Source organism: Mustelus asterias, chromosome 9 (genome assembly GCF_964213995.1).
Source record: "Mustelus asterias chromosome 9, sMusAst1.hap1.1, whole genome shotgun sequence".
NCBI classification, from domain to species: domain Eukaryota; kingdom Metazoa; phylum Chordata; class Chondrichthyes; order Carcharhiniformes; family Triakidae; genus Mustelus; species Mustelus asterias.
In genome coordinates this window covers 101,010,842-101,027,605 of record NC_135809.1, presented here as the reverse complement: position 1 = coordinate 101,027,605, position 16,764 = coordinate 101,010,842, and the positions used below count along the sequence as shown (strand labels likewise).

General features: G+C 39.3%; 1 protein-coding gene across 3 annotated transcripts in view; it reads right to left on the bottom strand.

The window, feature by feature from the left end:
• Window positions 1–335: 335 nt before the first annotated feature.
• LOC144498875 (uncharacterized) overlaps window positions 336–16,764 on the bottom strand; it is a 256,941-nt gene continuing 240,512 nt past the window's right edge. For all 3 annotated transcript variants that reach the window (XM_078220688.1, XM_078220690.1, XM_078220689.1), the window contains exon 15: window positions 336–4,313. In XM_078220688.1, the coding sequence (XP_078076814.1) occupies window positions 2,461–4,313 (1,853 nt within the window). In that variant the 3' untranslated portion in view covers window positions 336–2,460. The remainder of the gene's footprint in view (window positions 4,314–16,764) is intronic.

Below are 16,764 nucleotides of genomic sequence, written 5' to 3'. Positions count from 1 at the left end.
TGGCAGGATCTTCTGCTCCCACCGCTATCAAGGTGTTTCCCGTTGAACGCACCCCCGCCTCTGGGAAACGCGCGATGGGGATGCACTCTTGGTGAGACTGGAAGATCCTGCTGGCGTGAATATTCTGGTCTTTGACTTCCTTGCCGGAATCCATCTAACTCAGCCTTAAAAATGTTCAATGAACCAGCAGCCTCTACTGATCTCTGGGGAAGGGGACCCTCAGACAGAAATATTTTTTTCCTCATGTATGTCTTAAATGGGAGACCCATTATTTTTAAACGGTGCCCCCTCATTCTAACCTCCCCCACAAATGAACCAAAGACTGAATATGAATATTTCATGTTACAAAATTATTTTCACAAACAGAAGCAACATAAAAAAGTTAATGTAAAAGTCAGATTTGGCACTCTCACTACACTCATTTTTCAGCATGCTGCCATATTGTAAGCCTATGTAAATGAGAGAAATCCTTGGTATTCAGCATTGGTGGATGAGGGGAAAGGGTTTAAGTCCAATAAATCTATATAATCGTTCATGAAGGATCATTTATACAGAATGTGGCATCAAAGTGAAAAGGTACTCTACTTTTACATAGCATCAATAGAAAATACCTTGTGCTCCTCTTGCCCCTACAAAGGAAAGGAAACATGGTCTCTGTCTTCAGACATGCTGCTACGAACTTGGTTAAGACTGTTTAAGGGTCCAATTTACTCCTAAATTTAGGTGGGTGCTTCACCTGCCTGCAACACCTGGCAAGTTTAAACAAAAATAGTTAGGATTTGAGCAGGTATAACCTGTTCATTTTAAATTGGCCACCCACCTGCTTTCCACCAGGTGGGTGGTTAAAATCAACCCCTTTTTCTATCTTAGTACTTTGATTGTTAACCAAAATTTACACAAGCCAAGAATATATTTTTTATGCAATGATATTTTCACCATGTTAAATTTAAGCTACAAAACACAATGCAACATATCAAAAACATTCTTAAAGCTTTGTTTACAACATTGTTGGTGCATTGCACATAATAATGTTTCCACACAATTCCAAGTTATTCACATGTTTTCAAATAAGATAAAAAGAAAAGTGGACAATGTAGAAGCCCTGCAAAAGTAAATTTACAAAATTTTAACAAGTAGAACAAAATTATTTTCCCATTATCAACCCATCATTGAAACCTTATAGCTTTTTAAAGAAAAAGCTAACTTGAGCCTATCATAGAAAGTGCAAAATTAAACGGTCTTTACAAAAAAAACTATGTACATCACACATCAGTTAAATACATCCATTCAATTTTCAGGGTTAATATTTCTTTCACTAAAATGCATATTACATACCTAACATTTTGTATGCTCAGAGCACCACTACACATTCTGTTTTGCTTGTTGCAAATAATCACTGTTTGCAAGTGGTCATCAAGCAAGAATACTACATTCCTGAGTTGATGTCACACAGTACAAGCTTCTCAATACTGACCAAAATGTTATATGGATAATTACAGACAAAGCAAGTGTCAGGGAATGACATCAAATTTTTCCCTTATGAAAAAATGTAATCACAAGCATAGTTTCAGCACTCCTTTGTCAAAATTTTGTTCTAAAATTTACAGTAAACATCAACAACTACATTTCCGGTCCTTCGGCATCACATCACAGTTATTTAAATGATTTATTTTTGCATCCTTAAAAACTGTAAAAATAGGAAACTAAAAACATGTCAGAAACTCCTACTATTTAAGTATTTACTAAACAACTTCAAAGATTTTTTAAAGAATGCAAATTCTATAACTCCTTCAAAGTACATTTGTACAATATTCCAGAAGCTAAAGGAATTTAATCTGTGCATGATGGTACTATTTCCAGCCAAAGGTGTGGACCAGTATATATCAAAATCAAGCAAGATAGAAATAACTCGTAAGAAACTCAATCTGCATTGCCTGCTTGCCACACATCTTGGGATGTGAATGAAAAAACAGTCCACATGAGAAAACCAAAAGCTACTTGTGTGACAGACGGTGCTACATGTCATAAAGTGAGCCTGCTCACTCCCTTTCAAATGTTCAAAGCATTTTGATGGTGGTCATGCATCAGCTTAAACAAAGTTTAGTATGCTAACAACACGGGTATTTCACCAACAATTACAAAGGCCAAAAAAAGTCATAAAAGATTTTACACAATGTTAAAATATATTTACCTGCATTCATATTTTCTGAGATGTGCAGAATGATGTATAATACAATGTCTTAAAATTTTAAAGTTATGAAATTGTACAGTTTGCATAGATTTCTGTAATGACTCAATATCGATACTGCCCTCAAAGCCTAATTAACCAATTAGTTGAAAATTTTGAAAATGTATGGTTGCTATTATGAAATTAAATGCTTGTGCATTTTGAAACATTTGATCTTTGTAATTGGTGAAATTTTGTACATGTGCATTATGGTTAAAATGGAATGGCTGCTGTCATGATGTAGCAGATTCACAGTCATGGGACTCTGGAGATATTGCCAGACAAATTTCTGTGTCAAGATTTTCTGTTGCAACTGTGACGTGTTCTTGTTGCATATTTGTATCAGTAGGAGGGGGACATACAATAGGATGAATTGCTATTTGTGTCAGGCTTACAGTTTTATCCAAGATCACATTTGGAACTGGAAAATTAGCTTCAGGTGGGTCAGTCTCTCTTATTGTACAAGTACCTTTTTCGTCAGGAGTTGCAACCAACTGTGTGTCATCCTGTACAGGCAATGCCATGTGTTTGAAGTTCAGAAGATTTTGTTCAGCTCCATGTGTCTCATGAACTGAAGTCATGGACCTGACTATTTTACAGGGGCTATTTAAACACTGCCTGACGGGCGAGGTCTGCGTGACAGCAATCGGATGCTCAGGATTCTGGAAATTTACATTTCTTATAGGGTCCTGTTTGTAAACAGTTGGTGAATATTTGGAAGGACTCTGCTGAGCAGAAGGCATGGCATGGTTTTCAGGGCTATAAATGTCCCACGCCTGTTGATACAAAGTTGAATCCTGTTCAGCGGACTGTGGTTTATCTGACAATTCTAATCCCAAAAGTGGTTTAGGAAAACTGACAGCAGGTTCTACTGGTTCTGCACATGCAAGCTCCTTCTGGACATGTGCATCATTTTCATCATATTGAATCTCAGTCATTGGTTCTGAAATAATCTGATCATACCTATACTCTGTATCTGATAAATTGTCATACTGGGAAACATTTGAAACCCGTCTTTCACTTTGGAACTCATTTGCACCTTTTATTTCTGTGCTGTTCAAATCAATTGAAGTTTCTTGCATCAAATCACTGAAGGATGCGTCATTCTTTTCTGGGTACATAGATAGTAGTTGATTATCAGGGAAATGTGCTTCCAACTGTTGAAGGTCATTGGGGCCAGAATATATATTCAATGTTTCTTCTGGGTTTGGGAGTAAAACATGCATTTCCTCAGAGAACAGCACTGCAGGTGGAGGTTCTGGAAAAGGTAATGGCATATTTTCACTTTTTTCCGTATCTATCAGTCCATCACTTCTCCATGGACAGGGTTTATCACTGTTATATTCTTCATCTAGCAACTGTTCATCCACTGACTCTGAAGCCAGTGCCTGGTCTTTCTGTGGAGACTTTGTAGCCATAATTTTAAGTACTGAAACTTGATTATTTTCTGAATAGTATGCAGATTGTTCCTGCGGAGATTGAGTTTCAGCTACTTCAGTTCCTTCTGTGTACTCAACTTTTTTCTTGTCTTGCCAATTGAGGATGTTCTCTTCTGGAGAGTTGATGCTTTCTTTTTCTGGAATGATATAGCTAACTTCTTTTAAATTTGGGGTTGTATTATTTTCTGCAATACAATTCTCACTATTCTGAGCAGGTAGGATGTCTTCCTTCTTAAGAGACTGCTTTGAATCTTTTTCTGGGCTAGGAGGTGGAAACATTTCTGAAAGCACCGCTTCGTTTTCTTTTGGCACCTGGTTTTGGTCTTTTTTAGGGGACCTGGAGTTTTCATCGATTGGAGCTTGAGCTTCACAAACTTCCACCACATGAGCATAGCTCTCCAGTGGACATGGATTCTCATTCTTTTCTGGAGAAGAAGTCTTGCTTTTATCCACAGGCTCAGACTCAGAAGGCTGAATATAGCTTTGTTCCAGTGCTTTTCTGTCCACCTTATTATCAGGTTCAAAGTCATTTGAAAGAGAATTAACCTTTTCATTCTTGCCATTGACCATGATGTTATTCTTCTCTGGTATTAAGGTGACAGAAATTTCCTGGCCTAATGGTTTGTTGGGAAATTCATCGGGTTTTGCTAAAATGGATCAAAAGAAAAAAAATGCCCTTTAGTCTGAAGATTTTAATATGAAGAAAAAAAGCAGCAGTTACTTTATCTGTAAATTCCACATACCATCTAAAATTATGTTCCTGCAGAAGATAATACATTGGTTCTCTTGTGTACAAGTTCAGTTCATTTAATTGTTGGTATTTGATTTAGATTTCTTTACACATATTAATGCCTATTTATAAGACTCAAACTCTGAAGATAACATTAAACAACACATGTACTATGAGCAGAATGAGGAATAGAGGAGAAAAAAAGAGGTTAGTCTAGCCCTGCAACAAATACTCCTCCTGGTGGTCAATGCGTCCCATTAGTAGTTTCCATGGTGAAAATTTCACATAAAGGAGCAATAGTATAAGTGGCAACCTTACAGATGAAAAAAATCTAGAAAAGTCATAAAATAACAAGTTGCTGCATTGTCAGGCACAGTCACGGTCACTGCAGAGCAACAGGTGATAAGGTTTTCCTCAGGGCACTTGAGGAACTAAGTCACTACTGGGGACAGGGAGATGGTGAGTTCAAAGTAATGGAGGCTGCCATCCCAGTGGATAAGCAGAAATTGTGAAATAACTTAGGTCCATCCATGGACTGTCAGCTGGTTTCGGAGTCACACCATCAGTGTATCAGAATGTATAAGTGCAACTTTCAAACAGACAACTGTACTTGGAGTAGGATAACCTAACAGAGGGGAGAGCAGAGCAATTCATCTAACAGCAGTTACATTTTATTCTGGCTGAGTTGTTCAAATAGTGACTTTAAGATACACATTTCCAAAAGCAAAATGTTATATGTAAAGAAATCAAAATCATAATTTGTAAGTTATGAATGAATCTTGGAATAGAGTATATATATTGTTTTTTCAACAGATGTTAAACTATGTGGATATTTTGTCAGGTACAATGTTCTTTCATACTACTCAAAATGTTTAAAAAAAACTACATGGGTACATTAAAATCTATTGATGTTCCTTTAACATGCTAGTGAATAATATATAATTACAAACAAAGAGCCCATAATTAATCTTTTAATAATCACACTTAAAATAAATCTTTCGTTGCCAATAAAAGATGTCCTTCTTTTAAAAAAAACATACTGTATCAAGACTGCACAGTAAAAGCTATGCAACAAGACCAAAATATTACTTGTCCAACTGAAACGAATCTGAGTTGGATACTGCTTAATTTTAAGTATGCAACAGTATGATGTCACCAGCCAGATGATTTAAGATATATTCTGAGCTTGTCGCAGGCAGCAGGAATCATTTAAGCACATGCACCAGCACACTATAAACTAATTTATTATATTTTTTGATAGGCTATATTGCACAAAATGCAACGGGGAAACAGACAAACAAACAGAAGTAAATTTGCAATGGTTAACTAAAATGCATAGAAACAAACACATTTGGTGCAAGTTCAACAATAGTGCCCACCATACTTCAATGTAGAGATGTGATTGTGAATTGAACACAGGTAGAGACTATGAAACTGAAAAAAAGAACAAGGTGGAAGATAAGAATATAAATGAAAAAATGTAACAGTAAAGATGAAGCCCTACAAAAATATAAGTCAGCATGGTAGGCTATGTCAAGCAAAATGGATATTAAAAACTACAATTTAAGTAACTGAAAACCAGGACCTGTTGGTAAACTGGCAAGTATGAAGAACATTCAATTAGGAATGGATTTTAAAGTGAAGAAATTACTTATTAAAGCACTTCAGTTCAATTGTTACAAATTCTGAATAACTGGGCAGAGTTCTTTAAATATACATCAATATTGCAAGTAGAATTAATTTGCACTTTACAAAAACCATGCCAGAGACCACCCTGTAGGATTTTTCCTCTTCTCTGTGAAACAAGGTAAGCTAAAATGAGATATAATTTCTGACAAAACTGATTGAACAAAGTTCAGTATAACACTTTGAATGCTTAAGCTCTGAATGTGCAGCAGATTTACTCAAACATCTTTTGAAAACTTCAATCTCAAGAGGGTACTGAGATCATAAGTGAAAGGATTGGGTAATCAATTATATAAATCAAGAATGGGCTGGGTGACTCATTAGTTCGGAAAATTTATGAGATTAAATACTAAATAGGATCAAAAATCAAAGTACAATTTAGCTAATAAAGTAGAATTAATAAAATCTGACACTGCTGAGGCAGTTAAAACTAAAACATGGCTAGATGCCTACAAGCTCTTCACTAATTATTGGGCACAAATGATAGAACTACTACCTGAAAATCCATTTCCAGGCCTTTTCCTGCTTTTGGCCCTTGGGAATATCATAATTATTTATGCAACTTTTTATGCAACTGCAATATAATTTTCCCCTTTGTCAATGAAGGAGAATATAAACTACTATGTAAACTGACTAATGCTGACATATTAATCATGTAAATACTAAGAGATTCCAGAAAAGAGTAGTGTCCTGTAGTCATCTTTCTGAAAGATAGCCTAATCGTTGCTACAGTCGGTTAGAACAGGTTCTTCTTCCTCTGTGACCAGAAAGAACAAATGTTACAGGGGCAGGGAAAAAGCAGATGATACTTTTTAATAAAATTATGTGAGAGTCCATACAAACAAAGGCACATACATGGCAGCAACTGAATTGCCATGTTACGAGGTACTAAAAATATGGATGTTTGTGTTTGCTGATTTAGTTAAATAGGAAGGTGGACAGCACAGCATCAAAGAGTAATAGAGTAAAGAGCTCACATCTGTGTGTGCCCAGATAGGTCTTGTCCTTATGTCTGCGTCTACATGGCTGAAAATATTCAAAGTTTGCCATTTGCACACAATATCAATCATCTGGACAAAGCGCAGTTTTAGGATTTGGAGTAGGCTGTCAATCTGGTGCATCAGTTGGAGAATAGTACATTGCCAGGAAAAAGGTTACAAATGAAAGTGGGAGTGAGTATGTGCAAGTCAAATTCATCGTTGGCAGAGCAAGATGTAATTTTCATGTCCCTTTTTGCTCTTGCTTATAAATGAGAAGATGAAGAAGGATGTACTGCAGAATAATGCACCATTGTTTATAGGTTTCTACCATTTCTTTTCAAAGTTCTATGTGACAGCTCCTATCTGCAGCCTTTGATAGCTGTTGACTGCCTCATCCTCCTCCAACACCTGTCCATTGCCATCCAGCTGGGTGGTACTGCAATCACTTGGTTCCGTTCTTATGTATATAATTGCAGCCAGAGAACCATTTACAATGGCTTATCTTCCTGCTCCTATGCTGATGCTCAGGTGTCTCCCACGGATCTATCCTTGGTCCCTTCCTATTTCTCATCAACATGCTGCCCCTTGACAATATCATCTGAAAGCACATATGACCAGCGCAGACAAAATGTGCCGAAGGGTCTTTCCATGCTATAAAACTTTATTGCTGGAATCTTATCACTGTTCACACTGGCGGGATTTTTCCGTGCTACCAGAAGCTTTATCAAGTGATGCATAAGCCTCCTCAAGATACAGTTCTGATATTTAGACCTCTCCGGAGGGGCACTTCAATACAGAGGTGGCATGGATATTGATCACTCGCTGTGTGCTACACAAACTCGCAACATGGTGGAGGAGGAACAAGTCGTCTCAAAGGAGGAGGAGGAGGACCAGGATGGCACAGAGGAGGAGGATGCCAAAGGAGCAGAGCAGGAGGTGGCCATAATCCGACAGGGACGTAGGTCCACGGAGGCTCTCATTGCCTCCAGGTTCAAGGTGTATCCTCCCCCCACCCCTTCTGATCCTCACACCCTGTCTTGCCCAGTCCCTTCCCATTATACTGGTCTCCCTCCCACCTCTCTTCTCCCAATCCTTGCCATCCCCTTCTGCTCCGGCTTCCTGCTCCGCCCCCCCCAAGGGTTAGCATGGCATCACACCAGGGTGATGGGCCTGGGTTGGCAGTGTTTCTTTGCAAGGCTCCAGTTTTCCCACTGGCATGGACTCTGAGTCCCGATTTGAAAGAATTGCAGCCCTTGTTTTCCACTTCAAAATCCATTTGCTAGCTACTAATTCCACTCTCTCCCTGGCAACAGTCAGAGATTAAACCAGTCAGTACACGACCTTGTTATCATGTTAGACCTCAAGACGTGCTTCCGACCTATATTCACTAAGGCTGTCTGTTTCCACCTTGTTAAAATTGCCTGGTTTTGCACCTGAGTCAGCTTATCTGCTGCTGAAACCCTCAGTCATACCTTTGTTACTTCTATACTTGACTATTCCAATGCACTTCTCATAGGATCTTAAGAAATAGGAGCAGGAGTGGGCCATTCAGCTCCTTGAGCCTGTTCTGTCATCAACCTGATTGTGGCCTTAACTCCACTTGCCTGCCTGCTCCCATAGCCCTTGACTCCCTTGTATATGAAACATCTGTCCAACTTAGCCTTAAATATAGTCAATGACCCAGCCTCCACTGCTCATGGGGGAAAAGAATTCTGGAGAATAATGACTCACAGAGAGAAGAAATTTCTCCTCATCTTTACCTTAAATGGGTGAATTTTTAAACTGTGCCTCCTAGTTCTAGAATACACTACCCTGTCAAGTCTCCTCAGAAACCTTTATGTCTCAATAAGAACACCTCTCATTTTTCTAAACTTCAATGAGTGCAAACCTAACCTTTCCTCATAGGACAATCCCTTCACCCCAAAAATTAGTCTAGTGAACTTTTTCTGAACAGCTTCCAATGCAAGTATTTCATCCTGATGCAAAGCGGCCAACACTGTATACAGTACTCTATGTACGCTCTGATCAATGTCCTGTACGGTTGTAGCAAGACTTTCCTACTTTATACTCCGTCCTCCTGGCAATAAAGGCCAATATTTCATTTGCCTTCCAATTACTTGCTGTATCTGCATGCTAACATTTTGTGATTCATGAACAAGGAATCCCAGATTCCTCTGTCACAACTTTCTGCAGTGTCTCTATTTAAATTGTATTCTGCTTTTCTATTCTTCCTGCCAAAGTGGACAACCTCACATTTTCCCACATTATACTGCATCTGCCAAGTTTTTGCTTATTCACTTAACCTATCTATAGCCCTTTGCAGACCCTTTGTGTTCTCTTTATATCTTGCTTTCCTATTTTGTATCTCCAGCAAATTTTGCTATATTTGCTCTCCTTATACAAGTCATTAATAGAGATTGTAAATAGTTAAGGTCCAGCACTGAAACTTGAGGCACAGCATTAGTTCCATTTTGCCAACCTCAAAATGACCTATTTATCTCAACTTTCTGTTCACTGTTAGGTAGTCAATCGTCTATTCATGCTAATATGTTATCTTCAACATCATGAGCTCTTACCCTGTGCAACAACCTTTATATGACAACTTACTGAATGCCTTTTGGAAATCTAAATACACTACATGTATTGGTTCCTCTTTATCTAACCAGTTTGTTACATCCTCAAAGAACTCCAATAATTTTGTCAAACACGATTTCCTTTTCTCAAAACAATGTTGACTCTGCCTGATTCTATTGTAATTTTCCAAATGTCTGGCTACCAGTTTGTTAATAATAGATTGCAGCATTGTCCCAATGACAGATGTTGGGCTAACTGGACTATATTTTCCTGTTTCTATTTCCCTCTTTCTTGAATAGAAGGGTTATATTTTCAGTTTTCCAATCCGTTGGGAGCTTCCAGAATATTGGGAATTTTGGAATTACAATCAATGAATCTTTTATCTCTGCAGCCATTTATTTTAAGAACCTTGGATGTAGGCCATCAGCTCCAGAGGACTTATCAGCCTCGACTCCCATTAGTTTTCTTGGTACTTTATCTTGAGTGATCGTGATTGTTTTAAGTTCCTCCATTCCTTTTGCCTCTTGATTTTCTATATTCTTTGGACTTTATTGTGCCTACTAATATAAAAACAGATACAAAATACTGTCTGCCATTTCCTTGGTTTCCATGATCAATTTCCCAGTCTTATCCACTAAGTGACCAACTCTTTTCCTTTTTATATTTCTCGCTAGTTTACTCTCATACTCTAATTGTGCCCTCTTTTTTAGTCATTCATTGCTGGTTTCTAAAATTTTCCCAATCTTCTAGCCTACCACTGATCTTCACAGCATTTTGCACTTTTCCTTTCAATCTGCTAGCATATTTAACTTCCTTAGTTAGCTGTAGATGACACCAATAATGACATTGTAGCAATAGAAATGGGCCAACAAATGGATCAGGTCAATTTATATGATTGTGAAACTGCAAAATTCGCTATTTTTTGGTTATGATCTTAAATTGAAAATAGTTTTTACAGTATGTTGTGAGCCGGCTCACAACACTAGTGTCTTGTTTTCTATATTAAGGACATGTTAGTATACTGAGCTCTATGGAAAAATAAATTATTGATTGATATCACAGGATGAGAATGACGATATTTCTTGCCCTATACGTAAACTACTTTCATAAATCACTATTTATTCCAGATAAGACACTTGAAATATTTTTGCTTGCCATTACATGCATCCACTAGCAACATTAGAGAGCAATAGCTTTGATGATTTACTCCTAGTCTTCTGCAACAAATCTCTGAAACTGGTTGCCAGTAATCCCTGATGTACTACAAAATCTCTCCTTCATAATGGGGGAAAAAAACCTGGCTTCTCCTTATGATCTCCAAACAGTAACATGGCTGAAATCTACTACTGTCCTCGTGATGTTTTAAATTTGTTGGCTTCATTTCTTTTCTTCACAAGGTGTGAAATTGGAATGTTTAACATGATTGGTACCAAACTTACAACTGTGCATCTTACTTCTTATGCTGGGTAGATTAGACAAAATGCACCTATGCTGGACAGTGGGGAGGAAGGGATGGAATCAGGAAAGTAAAAGAGAAGGTAGTGAGGAAAAAGCTGATTCCTTGAAGCTGAAGGGCTATTGGGAAGAAAATAACAGCCAACAAGCAAATGAGAATGGAAGAGGAAAAACAGGTTTAAATTTATATGGTGCCTTTTGTGACCTCAGGACATCTCAAAGCACTTTATAGCCAATTAAGTAATTTTGTAGTGCAGTCATTGTAGTAATATAGGAATGCAAGAAGTGGCATGTGCAGTAGTGTTAGAAACAGTTGCATCAAGTCAAAGCCATAAAAAAGCCACAAGTTGATTGTAAACCTCTGCTGTGGCTCCTTGGTGGTTTAGTGTGTAAATCTACTGAAATGGTACAGGGCTAGACATTCCAGATAGGTCTTGGGTTCAATTTCACATCTGTGCAGTCAGCTGATCTCTAAAAGAGCAACAGTGGAGGCTATAATTAACCTCAATACGCTCAGGTTACAGAAAGAGTAAAAAAAAGCTCCCAATCCTAATCTTTATTCCATGAATCCTGTTGGATAATGCACACATGGAGGTCATGACCGTGATGCCCAAAAGCCAAAAGGCCTGTCAACACTTTTTAAATGGGCACGGATGTACAGATTGATTAGTTTTGTGAACTAGCAGAGAGCTGTCAGTGCCTGAAGTGCAACTCAGCATGAATGATCTTTTCCATGTGACAAGGGGAAAACACTGGGGTAAGTGAAAAAGAAAAATCCTGGCTGTACATGTATAGTCAGTAAATATCTAATGGGACCTTTGAAATGAATTGACTGATAATGTTACAACAAAATAAATAAATTAGACTAAAGGCTGTGTGAAACAATTTTTGCTCTACGATTATATTATTGTTAAGGACACTTAGCATTTGATATTGAAACATACAGATAGAAGGAAGACTGTCAGAAAACAATAGAAATGCTACTCCTTAGAGTGACAGAAATAGAAAATTCTTCATATCTCATTTTTCTTGCATTCTGCACATTGCCCTTTGTATTACCTAATTTTTAATTTTAAAAAAATACTCGAGTACATAGGATCAAAATCTCATAATTGTATATTATTTACATACTTGGTTTGTTGCATTCTCAGTTGGTGCACGTACACAATAAACTACAAAGGGAAATACAAGACTGGGTGGAGGCAGTAACCACAGGCGACAGAAAAAAGTTCAACTATGATCGTCAATCACTGCTGATCATCGAGTAAGACCAAAACTGGTTGCAATTACTTTCCTTAATGGCTGAATGGGTAAATGCCGTTGGTGTTGTATGTAATTGAAAGATTATGAATGTTTTGTTTGGCCTTTGTCCCTACTGACTAAAATAATCTTGGCTTTGGTATCAGTAAGAAAAGTCAATGGGGATGATTTTGTGGATAGTGTAGAATGGGTTGGTTGACAGTTTCACAGCCTTCCTGTTTTTGATTTCCACAATTGAAATAAACACTGGGAAAGATACAAAACAGGCTTCTGATTCACCATCATCCATTTCCACTTGGTTGAGATATGCAAGAGCTAATGACACTCATGAAAATGCAGCTAAGAATTAGTCAGCACCTTCATGTGGAGAGGGAGAAAATTAGTTGTACAAGTAAGAGACATCTACTTTTGAAAAGCAATGTGCTGTCAAGCATTCTGAAGTACGACTTTTTGCCATTTTTTTCTCCTGGAAAAAAGACAAAAATGTCAAAGTGCAGTACATATCATGACTGCACATTTAAAACAAACATTCCATAACAGGTCAAATTCTTTCTCTTGGGCATCAATGTGTCAAAGTGTTTTCAGAATTGTTTTTATGAGTCTGTTGTCCTTTCCCAATTCCATCCTTGTTCTTTGCTGTTCAATTTATGATGTAGGAGTTCTAAAAGCAGGAGCTGAAGCTAAGTGTTACATTTATTATTTGTATTCAAATTGCAAATATAAAACCTATATAAATAGTAAAACAATCAATGTAGTTAAATAGATCTAAGGGTTTAAAATAAACTATGCAGAGGACAAGAGTCTGAATAGCATAAAATATCGGGGGGGGGGGGGACGGACACACATTCTCCCAAAAACATTCTAAGTGTTGAATTCGTGAGACAACTGGAGTAATTCATGTTGGTTTTTTCAGTGGGACTAGAATCTCCCACATTCTGTGCAATGCAGAGGCCACCAGCGTGAATATCATTAAATTTCAGGGCAAAGCTCACATCCCACAGCCAGCAAAGCTCACATCCCACAGCCAGCAAAGCTCACATCCCACAAATGAATAAAAAATATTGGTTTCAAACAACGCTGATATTTTGCAACTGCTATTCACACTGGAGAGACTGAAATCAGCGTGCTGGCCAGTTCAATCACCGACCAGCCCAGGACCCCGCAGTGCTACCCCCCACAACCCCTCCACAGCCCGATCACGTCTCCCTGTCCATTCGCAGGCCAGCCCTGAAACCCCCCCCATCCCCTCCCCCGATCCCCAAGCAGTGAGGATCCCCACTCCCCCGCAGTCAGACCGCCCCCCACTCTGATCACTGGCCTCCCTCCAGCCCCCACGAATCCCTATGCAGAGTGGCAGCGGGACCCCCCATCCCCACTGATCACCCCCTAGGCCCTGCCCCCAGCAGGCGCTGCCCCCTCGGCACTGTTCCATGCCCAATGGGCAGTGCCAAGGTGCCCCTTGGCATGGCCACTTTGCCCCTTGGGCTGGCACTGCCAGGAAGCCCATGCCCAGGGGGCACCAACCTCTGCCACCCGACCCCCTGGGGTGGGTGGGGCCTCCGATCACTCCACTTCACACCAGCAGGATCAGGCAAAGGTGGGGAGCTACCGTAATCTCCGCTGGAGTGAAATACTCTGGCAGGTTGGAAGATGCTAGCGGACCTGGAGAATTCAGTTCTGGGCCCGCTAATAGCATTTAAATTGTATGTAAATGCTAGCCCCACCTCCTAGCTGATTTCCAGAGCCATGCAGACGCCGCTGCAAATCCGGGCCTGGGAGACGCAAGCGCAGGGCGAACGCTTGCAGGAATCCCGCAAATTGGCCGATGCGCGATTCTCCTGGCCCGCTGCGCTAATTTCTTTAGTGCAAAGGGCTGGGAGAATCACCCCACCCAGGTATACACAAGTAGTAAATAAATAAATAAGAAATATGCTGTTCAATGAGGAGCCATAATTGTGGATTTTCCTCCATCCAGAAAATCTCTGGTGATGTTGCTGATATGAGCTGCAGTCTGGAATGGCTTGAATTTATTTTAAGAGGGGTAGGTGGGGGTGGCGGTGGAAAAGACAGGGAACGTTGGAGGTGGGTCACAGTTCTAGATTTTCCTGCGAGTCCATTCAAAGCCTTCCATCATTGTATGCAATGGCAGTAAATTTGAACAGAAAATATTTTCCCTAGACTTTCCTTTCCTTTTATGGTCAGTTTTCTAACCAGGTACAATTCATTATTATGTCATTTACTACTGTTAAGATGACCTGTAGAAGACCAAATTCCACTGAAGATGCCATTTTTGGTTTTAATCTAGGCTATTATTTCAGATCATTTTCCTTCCATCCTAATTTCACAGGGGATTGTTAATGTCTGTGCAGGCTGAGATTCTATATAAGGGCATTTTTATTCCATTTTATTATTGTTTGATGATTTTGGTACAGTTATAAATATGGAAGATGTATTATTAATGAAACTACTAATTGGAAAATACCAATTGTGTGCAAATCTCATTTTGTTGACAATATTATGGTGTTCAACACCATTATTTTCCTTCACTAATTGAAAGTGACCTTAAGAGGGCTACAGTGGAACAGTATGATTAACTTAACAGGGAAGGACAGTTTTGAACAGTTTATTTCTCTTAAGTGTCCTATTTAATGGCCTAACAAACAACTCAGTTAAGGACAGTTAGGGAAGGGCAATAAACACTGGCCTTGCCAGCAAAGCTCACATCCCACAAATGAATAAAAAATATTGGTTTCAAACAACGCTGATATTTTGCAAGTGCTTATACTTCATAGGTAATTGCATCATTTATTTTCTTTCCACCATCTTAGGAAGAGTCATTTTAACTTTTATAGATGAATGGGTAAAAAGAGAGAAAGCAAATTTGATGGAAGGAGCAAACCAAAACTCTGGTCATCAATATGGGATACAACTGAACACAGTTTTATGCTTCAAGGAAAGCTCAATAGCAGTGATCAACTTTCCTTTCTGTAATGTAGTCCTCAATCATTGAGCGTATCCTTATTTTTCCTCAAGGTAATTAAGATAAATTAATGTCTTAAATTGAATCCCTTTACTTCAGACTTCGGTATATTTCAAAATTTGTGCAACATAATGAATTCTAATTTACTGTTAAAAATAGCTTGATAATACTGTAATTTCTGTCAATGTGACAGTCCAAAAAATATTAATGGTAGAACCCAATTTGGACCTAAAGAAGGTCATCGAGATAGCTCTATCATTCCGTCACTGGACACAGGTGAGCCGTCACTGGACACAGGTGAGGTCCCAGAGGATTGGAGGATAGCCAATGTGGTCCCGTTATTTAAGAAGGGTAGGAAGGATAACCCGGGTAATTATAGGCCGGTGAGCTTGACGTCCGTGGTGGGGAAGTTGTTGGAGAAGATTCTTAAAGATAGGATGTATGCGCATTTAGAAAGGAATAAACTCATTAACGATAGTCAACATGGTTTTGTGAGAGGGAGGTCATGCCTCACTAACCTGGTGGTGTTTTTTGAAGAAGTGACCAAAATGGTTGACGAAGGAAGGGCCGTGGATGTTGTCTATATGGACTTTAGTAAAGCGTTTGACAAAGTCCCTCATGGTAGGCTAGTGAAAAAGGTTGGATCCAATGGGATAAAGGGGAAGGTGGCTAGATGGGTGGAGAACTGGCTTGGTCACAGAAGACAGAGGGTGGTAGTGGAAGGGTCTTTTTCCGGCTGGAGGCCTGTGACTAGTGGTGTACCGCAGGGCTCTGTATTGGGACCTCTGCTGTTTGTGATTTATATAAATGATCTGGAAGAAGGAGTAACTGGGGTGATCAGTAAGTTTGCGGACGACACAAAACTGGCAGGACTTGCAGATAGTGAGGAACATTGTCAGAGGCTACAGAAGGATATAGATAGGCTGGAAATTTGGGCAAGGAAATGGCAGATGGAGTTCAATCCTGATAAATGCGAAGTGATGCATTTTGGTGGGAATAATGTAAGGAGGAGCTACACGATAAATGGAAGAACCATAAAGGGTGTAGAGACGCAGAGGGACCTGGGTGTGCAAGTCCACAGATCTTTGAAGGTGACGTCACAGGTGGAGAAGGTGGTGAAGAAGGCATATGGCATGCTTGCCTTTATAGGACGGGGCATAGAGTATAAAAGTTGGGGTCTGATGTTGCAGATGTATAGAACGTTGGTTCGGCCGCATTTGGAATACTGCGTCCAGTTCTGGTCGCCACACTACCAGAAGGACGTGGAGGCTTTGGAGAGAGTACAGAGGAGGTTTACCAGGATGTTGCCTGGTATGGAGGGGCTTGGTTATGAGGAGATATTGGGGAAACTGGGGTTGTTCTCCTTGGAAAGACGGAGGATGAGGGGAGATTTAATAGAGGTGTATAAAATTATGAAAGGCATAGATAGGGTG